Source organism: Prorops nasuta, unplaced genomic scaffold (genome assembly GCF_024137725.1).
Source record: "Prorops nasuta isolate Cenicafe-Biocafe unplaced genomic scaffold, Cenicafe_Pnas_1.2 PNAS00010, whole genome shotgun sequence".
In the NCBI taxonomy this organism is placed as follows: Eukaryota; Metazoa; Arthropoda; class Insecta; order Hymenoptera; family Bethylidae; genus Prorops; species Prorops nasuta.
In genome coordinates, this window is record NW_027116807.1 from 2,981,872 (window position 1) to 2,994,748 (window position 12,877).

At 40.3% G+C, this 12,877-nt stretch overlaps 1 protein-coding gene and 1 long non-coding RNA gene across 5 annotated transcripts in view; one reads left to right on the forward strand and one right to left on the reverse strand.

Annotated features, from left to right (window-relative positions):
- Positions 1 to 12,877, reverse strand: part of LOC136777029 (uncharacterized) — a 212,350-nt gene that overhangs the window by 23,591 nt on the left and 175,882 nt on the right. The window lies entirely within an intron of this gene.
- Positions 1 to 12,877, forward strand: part of LOC136777022 (telomerase-binding protein EST1A-like) — a 78,389-nt gene that overhangs the window by 5,940 nt on the left and 59,572 nt on the right. For all 4 annotated transcript variants that reach the window (XM_066733034.1, XM_066733033.1, XM_066733031.1 and 1 more), the window contains one exon: positions 8 to 69. In XM_066733034.1, coding sequence (XP_066589131.1) covers positions 8 to 69 — 62 coding nt within the window. The remainder of the gene's footprint in view (positions 1 to 7; positions 70 to 12,877) is intronic.

Here is a 12,877-nt window from a genome sequence, read left to right on the forward strand (position 1 = left end):
TCCACAGGTCAATAAGCGTTTCGTAACATCTTACCTTCATGTTCATGGAAAGCTGATAACAAAGATCGGGTAAGTCTGATCTCTATTTTCCATTATAAAGAAAACGAAGAAAGGACAAACAGATACATATTTCCTTAATCAATAATTTACGAGAAACCCTCTACGGTTTCCTGTGTATCTTCGTAATGTTGAATTTTAGAGGGTAACTATATATTGCGCTGTAAAGTTTCCACTATACCCTATTGGGTCGTAACTGAAAATTTACGTCTCTACTGGTGGTATGAACCAAAACTTTGCTAAACCTCGCAATGTGCGACCCTCGCGCAATGAATCTCTTACGCAAACTTTTATTACGCGTCAACGTATATGATAGCTCTAAAAACTTGAATGACGAAAAGCGAAAACTTCAAACCTGATTAGGTAAGCGTAACATTTCATGTATTTAGTGACTTATTAATTGACTGTGATATATACACCGAATAATAGCTTCTGTAGTCCCATTACAGGCCTTTAAAGCTGAAATATACAGTTATCGCGAGCATTAACATAATGAAATGAGCTGAATTATGAATAATACATTGAGCATATTAGGTGTTTATTTGCATCCCAAGCGATTGTGTCATAAGCAAATGGCTTGTACCTACTAAGATCTCGCGTATATCAAGTTTAATGAATGAACGCGCGCGGCAAGTTTGCTTTTGTTCGTTCATGACGTTTGAGCTCTTCCTGTGCGACTGGGTTCAACGCACCGTGAGCCCGAGCATTATCGCGCTTACCTTCCCGGGAACTGTCGCATACGCTCGTTGTCGTGACAAAGGATATACTTAAACCTGCTAGATTCATCGGAACTCGACCCACCCTCCTTAAATAATTGTATGTAGCTAAGGATACCTCGAAGAGCTTCCTCCTTTCCCAGTATTAAACCGAATCTTTTTAATCTTACTTTTTTTAACGTCCTGCATAGTACATCGATGTCGTAACGACCGAATAATTGCCAATGCAAAATATTACGCGCAATAAAATTATAATCAATCATTTTTCATTAAATGTACACTGAACAATTGTTAATGGCTAAGGATACTACCAGGAAAAGAGGGGAACGCATCCTTTCCTAATTTTTTTTACCGAATTTTCTTAATTTTTATTGTTATAAACATATATATATATATATATATATAGATTGTTTTTTGACTCTTTCCTTCTCGTAACGATCGAATCATTGTTAGTACAAGATATTACAGGGCCATTCCACGTCAAAACAGACAGATTTCGGAGTACAACACCGATTTTTTTTTTAAAAATATGTGTTAATATATAAGAAAATACAAGACTTTTGGCGCTAGTTTGAGTCAAAAATCTTTTTTCGTTTCGGAGATACGAGCTGTCAAAGTTTGCAGTTTTACTGTTTTTGGTAAAAACACGTAATCTTTGAAAATTTATATCTCCTAAACGAATAAAGATAGAAGACTCTGGCTGGAACGAGTGTACTCAGAAAGAATCATACTTTATTAGAAAAATATAAAAAAAGACAGTTTGTTTTAATTGGTTAAAACTATTAACAATTAAAATAAACATTTGAATTAACAAATGTGTTGTCATGCTCTGACAATTATAAAAAAATATCAGGAATGTTCCTTGGAATGTCCTCTACAAAGAAAAAAATTAAAACGCGTATACTCTCTTGGTGTTCATAGTGAAAAAAAATATTTTATCACGACGCGCTCGGACAGAAGCGTCGTTCGAGCGGCGTAAACCGGTGAAGCGCATGCGTAACTGAGCGCGACTAGTCTCTACATGTCGGAATCCATCAATCTATGAATAATGCGAGCTAATAACATGTTTTAATTGTTTGTTTATGTTTTTATAAATATTATAAATTAACAATATATTTATTATTATTCTGCTTTATAAGCAGTCGTTATTTATTTACAAAATAATTAGCAATAAGACATTTGAACATGGCATTGAATATACAAATTATATACTAATTTATATTTACATATTTTATTAAATTATGGCAGAAGAAAATATTAGGAATATGAAATTTCTGTACTGAAAATATTTAACAAACTTTAACATTTGTATAATTATCTGATTGAGGAAAAGCTTTAGTTTGTAATTGTGTCTTTGAATCTATCGTTAAAAATGCACGATAATTTCAAGTTCCTTTAACTATTTTCACTTTTCAAAAAATCTCGTACGAAGTGTTTTAATAAGCATTAAAATAATTTAAACGAGATTTTTTTGAAAAGTAAAAATAGTTAAAGGAACTAGAAATTATCGTGCATTTTTAACGATAGATTCAAAGACACAATTACAAACTAAAGCTTTTCCTCAATCAGATAATTATACAATTGTTAAAGTTTGTTAAATATTTTCAGTACAGAAATTTCATATTCATAATATTTTCTTCTGCCATAATTTAATAAAATATGTAAATATAAATTAGTATATAATTTGTATATTCAATGCCATGTTCAAATGTCTTATTGCTAATTATTTTGTAAATAAATAACGACTGCTTATAAAGCAGAATAATAATAAATATATTGTTAATTTATAATATTTATAAAAACATAAACAAACAATTAAAACATGTTATTAGCTCGCATTATTCATAGATTGATGGATTCCGACATGTAGAGACTAGTCGCTCTCAGTTACGCATGCGCTTCACCGGTTTACGCTGCTCGAACGACGCTTCTGGCCGAGCGCGTCGTGATAAAATATTTTTTTTCACTATGAACACCAAGAGAGTATACGCGTTTTAATTTTTTTCTTTGTAGAGGACATTCCAAGGAACATTCCTGATATTTTTTTATAATTGTCAGAGCATGACAACACATTTGTTAATTCAAATGTTTATTTTAATTGTTAATAGTTTTAACCAATTAAAACAAACTGTCTTTTTTTATATTTTTCTAATAAAGTATGATTCTTTCTGAGTACACTCGTTCCAGCCAGAGTCTTCTATCTTTATTCGTTTAGGAGATATAAATTTTCAAAGATTACGTGTTTTTACCAAAAACAGTAAAACTGCAAACTTTGACAGCTCGTATCTCCGAAACGAAAAAAGATTTTTGACTCAAACTAGCGCCAAAAGTCTTGTATTTTCTTATATATTAACACATATTTTTAAAAAAAAAATCGGTGTTGTACTCCGAAATCTGTCTGTTTTGACGTGGAATGGCCCTACAACGAATAAAAATCGTAAAATAATAAACGAGGTTTCACGAATCCTCAGTATATCAAAAACCATATCGTACGAATGTTTCTTTTACCACTTCACCCATTATTTCTAGAATCATTGTCAAGGCAAAATATTGCAGTCAATAAAGTTGTAATAAATCATTTGTCCAGTTTCTTTCATAATTACAGAGACACGATATATCGAGTAATATAGAGTACCGATTTTTCATCAAGACTTATATCTCATTCGCGAGCCTGATCCTACCCCGGTAAGAGTTGTTCCATAGCACATTTTATGAAGTTATTATACGCAGTTAAGGATTCAAGGTTAAAACTCACCCACGAGTGGATGAATTCTTTGCGGCCGAAGGTTGGCGGAGGTTCTAGATTGGCTCGGTAGCGATTAATTCCTCGTTGAGAAATTTATGGTGGAAGAATAGTCGGTTGCGGACGACTCGTATCCGGGGCGTCGGCGGCGTCACCGATGAAGAGGCGCAGAAACACTTTGTGTTGCTCAGGGCCGTCCTGGCGTTACGATGTTTATGCCGCGAGGTGCGGATCGGCGGTAGCTGGCAGGCTGTGTTCAACGGCAATAACTTTTCGCTGCGGTTTAAGCGTTTCTGTATAGGGGGAAAGAAATGAGCAGAATGTATATTCAGCATCGGACTGGCGCTCTGGCTAACCCGCGGCAAATTCTTTGCCCGACTGGCCGATATTTGTATTTGGCCACGGTAAACACGGCTTTGAAAATTTCACTACGAACACTGGAAGCCCTATTATCATTTATTTCTATTTCAATCGTATTTTCGCCGGACGACGGAGCACACAACTCGAGCAGAGAAATCTTATGTATATACAGTTTTAAACGGTCGATTACGCCGGGTAGGGTGAAAAAGGTGATCGACTTGGAGGGTTCCCAAGGGCTGATGGGTGAAAGGTCGGCCACGATTAGTAGCGCATTGCACAAATAATCATAATGAAATGTATCTGAGCACTCGCATCTCTCCGTGCGAGTCCCTTCGATCCGTTTTCCCGGCCGGGGCCTCCTGCGTTCTCCGCTCTGGCTCCTTTTGCTTTTGTTCTCCGTTCGGCCTTAGTCGGTGTTCGCATGGAACCCCGTTGGGCTTCGAGGGCTCTGGCACGTACGTGCTAGCTAGCCGGCCTCTCGTGTTTTCTCCTATGGCGGTAAAAATCTTAATTGACAATTGCGTGGCGCCACCAGCAGCCACTGTCTCGCTTCATCGCCTCTTTGCTCATCCAACAACAACAACAACAACCAGCCGACCCGGTCTACTTGATGTCTCCGCTGTAATGACCTTGCTCCCTACTCTCCTCTGCGATCTTGTACCAAAATAAGCCTCGCCCCGAACGCCTATTCGTGTTCAATATCGAAAACACACCTCGATCCGCTCGCCCCCTCTGCCGCACGATTCTCCTCTTAAACTCCATCTTACTTATCCAAGTAAAGACGAACGATTGACCGAATAAATCGTCCCTTTGTCGCTGTTGAATACTCCAATTTGTCGAACGACAATTAACCGTGCACTAAAAGAAGAGCAACGATCGGTCAAGAATTGATTTATAATGATCCTGTCGATAGCGGTCGATTTATCAAGCTATTATTGCAGCTTTATTCCCAAGGATAATAATGAAGGATCACTCTCGCTCGAAGACGCAGGACCTTATTAAGCTTGGATAATAAAGTCGTATGAATAAATACAGGTGTCTTCGTGGTGATAATCTCGGCATGGAAAAATAATTCGCTATCGTTCGATCGGCGAGGAGCGTCGTGTTATGCCGGCTCAATAATAGTTTAATAACCGTGGAGCATCGATAATCGACGTGTCCGAAGAAAGGGGACCGTTGGAAAAAAAGGAATGGGAGAGAAAACGAAAGAAGACGATTAGCACAAGAGCGAGGATTAATCGACTCACGGACGCCCATCGCAACTTGCGAACGTGAAATACGCCCAGTTCATCAGTCATAATTATAAACTTTACGATTGATCCATCATTATTCAAAATACGCCCAGTTTATCACTAACAATTACCCGCTTCTACTTCGATTGATACGTCATTGCTCAAAACGCATCCCATTTATCAATGGTAAACACGAATTATCCGAGCGGAATTATCACAAATGCGTGAGATAATTTCCGGCACTATACTCGCACTATCCTCGGTTAAATATCAAAGCTATATAAACGAAAATGTAGCAATTCGGTATAGTTTCAATTAATTACGGCCGTCCATTGGCGCTCGAGTGATAAAATTGTATAACGGGGAGGGATTTCCAGAGTGGAAGCGCAGTATATTGGCTGTTTATCGCTCATCTCCCAGGCACCGTTAAGGCTAATTTTACCATGGAAATTTGCTATAATTAAACACCGAAGAATGTCGCTTGATAAGAGAGAGGGATTTCGTAAGAGTGGATGAAGGGGCAAAAGTGTTGTGTTGGGCGATCACATGGATGACGAGGGAAGAGGAGAGTGATGCGTGCATTTAACGGAAGGACCGAGAGAGAGAGAGAGAGAGAGAGAGAGAGAGAGAGAGAGAGAGAGAGAGAGAGAGAGAGAGAGAGAGAGAGAGAGAGAGAGAGGCACATGGACGTAGAAGAATCAAGCAGTACGAGTGTAAGGTACGCGAGAGGCTCTCTTCTCAACTGGTAACACACATGGGTTTCTCTGATGGTCGTTTACCTGCGGCTCTCGAGTGACGACCCCGCCCGCTTCAAGGACATCCACGGACACCGCAGCCTCGGACCAGAACCCGACCATCTTCAGCGACTCCGCACCGTCCACCATGCATACGTGCATCGTGTCAAGACCATCGGAATTCCTCCTCCTGCCGCTCAAGCTTCGATATGCTATACACAGTAGTAATCACGATGCAATGTTATCCTATATCCCTTTTCGATGAATTCTCTCTCTCCCTCTTTCTCCCTTCTTATCTCTTCCTATCCATCTCTACCCTGTATACTTGTTTCACGCAAGATCGATCACCTGCACCCCCCTCCTCTAACTCTCTCATAGAGCAAACAGACACCTTCGATCACGGAAGCCAAACCTTGAACGATTATCCTCGTCAATCTTGTAGAATCGACACTTTTCGGTGCGAAATCTGTTCGATCGCTAATATCGCACTCCTGCTTTATATGCCGAATTTCGTTTCGTTGCTCGTTTTTCTTGGTTAAAAAGGTAGCTGCTCGCTGTACTCGCTCCTCTCTATATACATATATATATATATATATATATATAGTTTATAGTCGCTTCTTCGTTGGTCGAAGGTGCAACCTTCTTGGTGTTCGATAATATTATTCTCTTGTTCTTTCATTGATTAAACGTGGTATAGGTTTGGTGTAGCCGTTCTCGGACACTGTTTTATGTTCGTTTCTCGGCTGGATCGGCCAAATGCTATTTGCTTAATGTATTCGTTCCTCGATATTGCTTTATCCCCTCCACTCGGCACGAATGCTACCTGCTTCGCTGCACGACATTGACACTCAATTTTATCGGTTGTTTATCATCTTTTGTGTCGTCGTTTATCTTATTGGCTCAATCTTGTTTGCTCGTCCTTGCGACCAGCGAGCACCTCAAGCTCGTTGCTGACGCTTCTTCTTATCGCTTTCCCCTTATCCGTCATAAGCGGTGTGATTTATACGCCATTGTATCCGAATGCCATCCACTGCTTCCCCATACACTCTCTCCATGGTAGGGTACCTTCGTCCGTTGCTTTGCCACAAATTAGCCTTCTATATATTTCCCATGAGAGACTATTTAGCGACTCTATAGGACAATTACGCTTTGCGTTATTTTTCCCGTTCATCTTTATATACCGCAGAGTCGCAAGCACCCTTCTCCCACTCTCTTGAAACTCACGGATGACGGTCAATTAGCGTGACGCGGGACGTAAATGATCTAACGAATGGTCTACCACACACACAATTCCAATGACATCAAGGTGTACTCGCGATTTTGTCAAGAAAGCACCGTAAAACGAATAAATATACCTGTGCGAGATGGATATTTCAGCGTGAGTAAAATAAAATGTTCTTCCTCCGGTAACGATGCAGTATTTTTGGCACTCTTCATTTATTCATTCATTCCGTAGAGATTGTGATAAAATTTGCCCGAGTTTCTTTCTAAACGCATAGAGGAGGCGCTTATATAGATTTGGCAGCGTTGCGTTTCATTCTGGCTCTTTTGCTCCGAGTATAAAGAGGATGAATGGCGGGAGGAGGGGTGGGAGGGGGGTGTTCCCCTCTGGCAATTGAAGGCTATTTTCGATCTTGCGAAATAGGATGCGCATTTTGATAGTTCTGCTCCTTCTCTCTCGTCGAATCCATAATGGATGTTCGCAAGGCAGCTCTCTCAGAGGCAATATTTGTCTTGGCTTAATTGAAAAATCCCTGTCATGGCATGAAAACTGAAGAAAAATCACTGCGTACTCGCGCATGCAGCCGACGGTTGAAAACAGTTTGGAATTTTGTTTTATTTCAGTTGCCATCATAATCCTTTGTCCCGCCATGCATCATCCGTCCAAGCGGGATCTCTCCATCGAGAAGTACTCTGCGTATCGAGCTGGAATTTCTCCTTTAATCTCGCAGGGAGCGTACGTACTTTGTATCGATTGAGAACCGCGCTGTACCGCGAGGTCGCATTTTTAATTCTGATTTATGACTGCCAATGAAGAGATCATTCATAACGCTCGGTAACGATCGTTAAGGATATCTTTAGTTGTTGCTCCTTAGGAATTCCGAGCACATCAGAGGCGCGTCCACCGAACGATCGCCCTCGGGACTAAAAGTTCAGACGGTTAATTATACGGTATGCTGTGTCGCAGCGATCAACAAGCTGCCACGGAATCACATTGCTCTCTCGCATTGCATTCGTGTACGATCCACGATAGCCCATTCCACCAATTATCAATCGTCATCTCTTCGCTAATATAGAGTGCAGCCTATACCCTCCTTATAGTCTATCTATCTACTACCCTTAAATTACGATATCGCAATAATTATCTAACTACTCGTTAAATCCGAGCCTCAAAATTGCACCATTCTATTCAATTTAAGAATCTTTGTGCCAAGAAAATTACAAGCATTTACCAGTGTGCGCCGATCAACCTTCTATATATACAGAGGTGTATTATAGATATAAATAAAGGAGAAAAAGAAAGTTTATTCATGAAAATGTAAATTAACGATGATATGGAAAAAGCGAAGGTAAAATTGGTAAGGAGGAGGGGGAAAAATCTTGTAAATTTGTTCTTCTGGGCAAAGAGAAAAGTTATTTATATAGGAGTTTGGTAGGATTTTATTAGAGTCGAGGTATTTCCAATTAGAATAATTCGTGGATTATCCGCGTCAATTTGCACGGTGCGTCGTTGCAGCAGCAGTCGATCTCGAAGGAAAGTGCGCTATTAACATCCCATTAAGCTAAGCGTTCGATGAATTTAGAAGATATCTTGATCGCGCCGAGCCACTCTTCATTAATAACGACCATTTTATTGGTAATAGCGTCTGCTCTTTGCACCCTTATCCAGTTTTATCGGTAGAATTTGCAGTAACCCAGCTACGATTGCTTATACTATACGTATAGCCAACGATGCTCCTTTTTATCGGGAAATTATTTATGAGTCTAGATATAAGCGCGCCGCTCGAAATGATCGATGGCTCAACGTCGAGGTTTAACGCATCACTCGGAGATTATCCAAACTTTTACAACAACCATCGCATTTATTTAATGCATTCGAATCTTAAAGAGCATGTACTAATCACGCGCGTTGCTGTTTTTATCGCGTCATTCGCATATATCTATGTGTTATTATATTCGTATCGTTGTTAAAATGTTATCAAGATCTCTCAATTAATTACGCATTAACTCTTAAAGGGCAGAGTATCTAGGGGCATCTGTTCCTCGAGCCCATCCTCTGGTGCATTTATCTAACCTTCCTTACAAGTACATTAAATGTGCCATGGTAATATATCTTTGAGCAATGTAACTGTGCGAGGCTCGTGTTCGCGCGCCAACCATCGCGGCTCAGATCCATAAAGCGAAACACGATTGTGCTAAAGGTTTCTTTATTGCATTACGTGACGAGAAATGCGGTCCGCGAGTCTCGTCTGCACAACCGGCGAGCCAACGTGTATATTATTGAGGACGATTAGAAAACATTGTCCCCGGCTTCGAAGGAGGAGGCACGTAGGGGAGCAAGGGCCGCTCCCCATTCGAACGGCTGTCGATTGTCCATCGTGTTTATCCACGGTGGTCCCTCTCTCTTCGTTCCACAAGTATAACTATAACCAAACATAGACAATGTCTGATGATCCCCACACCCTGATATAACACTTTCCCCTTTTAATTTCGCAAGAACCATTTTTCGTAAATAACACTTAAATTTCAAACGAATCAGAGCTGCAGCATATAGTGACAAAGGTTTTTGTTTATATATTTTTTTAAACTATTAGAATTCAGAGTTTCGCCTTTCGCAATAACTAAGATTGATAATTCAGGGCTATTGTTGCAAGGATTATTTCTATAGAATCGATCTAGGATAAGTTATTTACCTCAGCTGTGAGAGATATCTTCGTGTGGGGTACTGCGCGGTAGCTTTGCCATGCTGACCCTGGTTCTTGGCTATACCAGTACGATCTTAACGTGTTGCGAGGTGGTTCCCTCTTTTCCGCCTTTCTCCCCCCTCAATTTTTTTCCACCTCGGAGCACAGGGCGATCCTGCATCTGGGCAGGCCAGCGCACGATTTATCACTACCCAAAGATCGATGCGCTCCAATTGAATAAATCTATACTGATCGTAGACGTGACTATTTACCGTGTCAGTGTTGCTTTAGCCTCTCAGTTTGGATGAATGAATGGATGAGATGTTCCTGATACGAACAAACTTGGAAACTATATATGTACCTATTTTATATATAAGACACAAAGCAGACCTCGTAGTTTCTGTATCCAGTTTTGTGCATCAATAAAGAATTTTACTTGTTAGCCCTGATAACATATGGTAAAGAGGTAAGGTGTTTTATAAAAAGTATTTCAGAGCAATCGAATGGATATTCTGGTTCTTGCGAGCCAATCGAGTGGTCGACCTGCAGCTCTGTGACTAACAAGTTTGCACTTTAGCGCATAACGGGGCATTCCCTGTGTCCCATAGATCATGGTCCATGACCCACGGATTGCGTGGGCCGATCGCCATAACCATTTCCCTCGCGATATACATAGACATGGTACCACTAACATCGAGTCTGTATTTTCTTCCCCATTTACTCCCACATTCTCCTTCGTCCAGACTAATTGGACTATTTTCGTTTCTCGTAGTTTGCCAATTATTAAAGTTTCAATTTATAGTTATATATATATATGTGTATATACTAATTGTATAGCAATAGTTGTGTCGCATTGTTTAATTCGATACACCCTATATACGCAAAGCGTGACATGGTGCCCAGGGGGGTCGACAGGCTAATGCCGTTATGTCCCTAAAGTGCAATTCACCTTTTTCCGGTCAAAGCCCCTCCTAAAAGCTTCGGGGCACCTCGCTAAGATGCTGCGCGAACGTTATGCAAATTACCTCCGAGTACCAGTAAAGAATCTGCTTTCAATAACGCCTCCCATTATAATTTAATCTGCAGATAGAAATCTGCTCAATATATACTTGGTCTATTTCGAGGACGAGTTTGATTCAACGCGTATACACCGAGGAAATAATTATTTCACTCAAATAAATCTTTCCTTGAATGGTCCCATTGAAATCATTTGCTTGATATTCATAGATTTTAATTTGAATGTATTAAGTTTTTGATGCTTTTCAAATAATTGTTATTAAATTCAATCAGCTATTTATCAAAGATAAGTAAATTCTTTCATTAGGACTATTCAATGCAAGATTTACTCGAATAGAGTAAAATTTGTTCGGTGTATTCGAGATGGATACATTGAATCGGAACACTATAAAGAACCACTGCTAAATTAAAAAATGATGTTATTTAATTAAAAGGACGTCAAAATGATATAAAGTGGACTTAAATGTTTTGCTTTGCATGTTGATATATGTAGAAGGTGGGAGGAAGAGAGGTCTTTTCGAGATTGCATAAAAGAGTTTTAAGGTTGCTATGAGATGCAGATAAGGAGGCAAGTTCGTAAAGTCAAGATTGTAGGTTGATGAGTGGAAAATGAGTGTGGAACAGAAGAGAGGGAATAGGACGTGTGTTTTTGTTGGATCGACGTGAAACGCTCGTGAAATATGAAAAGTATTGCTCGGGTGATAAAAGCGCTGGACCGACTGTCTCGAGTATTTGGTCCAGGTTGAAATTTAACGTCTTCCTAATCGTTTGACACAACGGTGTTTTTAGTGTATATCAAAACAGCGTAAAATTTAATCTTCCTTATAATGGCGTTTTTTAGTGTACATCAAAGTACCATAAAGTTGGCATTACACATTAGCTTGAACCGGAACTATGATGAAAGGGGAGAATTCCTTCAACATGTATCCTGCATGCCCCCGAGAAAAATATCGAGCCAAAATGAGATTAACACGGATTAGTCAAATATCATTTTCCAATGAAATTATTGAATATCGCTCCAAAAGCCTCGAGATGAGGTGGGAAAAACCTGTGTGAATTTCCTTTTCCATAATAATAACGCGAAGAGTAGTATCGGAGCGATAGTCCGACGATAAGTACCTCTCGGGGACTAGACATTTATTGGCGCACTTGCGAATATTTCATGAATATGCAAGTTTCTCGGTGAATGTGCACAGTAGGCGCGAAATAAAGATGGCAGTGGAAAAAGGTGTGGGATGTGCGCGTGTGCTAAGGTTGCCAAGTAAAAATACACCTATCCGTCCAAGTGTTAATAATACCAATGCGTGTTTACGATCGGAAAGGGAAGCGTATAGGGTATAACACGCGAGCCCTGGGACCTCGGGAGATGTGAGAATCGGAAGAAAACAGCGCGCAGCAACTTGCTCACACCGTTCATAATTCCAGTCGCGCGGTGGTGCAGCCTCTGTAATATTCACCTTTATTACCATACCTTACCCGCGCGCGTAGCTATTATAGCTTTCGCGAACCTTTTCAAATCTTCCTCCTAGACCACCAATCGCAATTGTTTCAATTTCCCTTCAAACTTTCCCCGCATCGACTACTCCAGCCGCCTTCCCCGGCCAGCAAACTTTTTCAAGTAGTCAGAGTCAATGCTTCTGTCAAATTTACCGAGCATCCACCGCCCAATACTAATCGCTTCAACAATAGAAAAAATGTGCAGAAATAACAAGACTCGTGATTTGTCAGCAAGCTTCACCGATGCACTCAAACAGATTTACCCGTGCGACTGTCTTATCGTCTGCAGACCTTGTCGAGTAGTCATGGTCAATGCTTTTTTGCACTTTCCTATTCAGGGGTTCCCCTTACACCACGACGCGTCAGGTCTGTTCAATCAATTATCTTGGCAACGATCATTGTATTATCCCATAATCTTTCCATCATCGAATAACAGGACTCGGAGGATCGTTAATTAATTCTCCTACAAGACGCGCTATCATATTGCTTGCCATTGTGGTAGGTCCGATGGTTTCGGTATTTTTAGTAGTAGACGGGGGGAGGGGTGGGGGCAAGGGGTTTAGGATCGAGTACTACGAATCTCGCAATGAGATACTCGTGCATTTCGCTGCGAGAC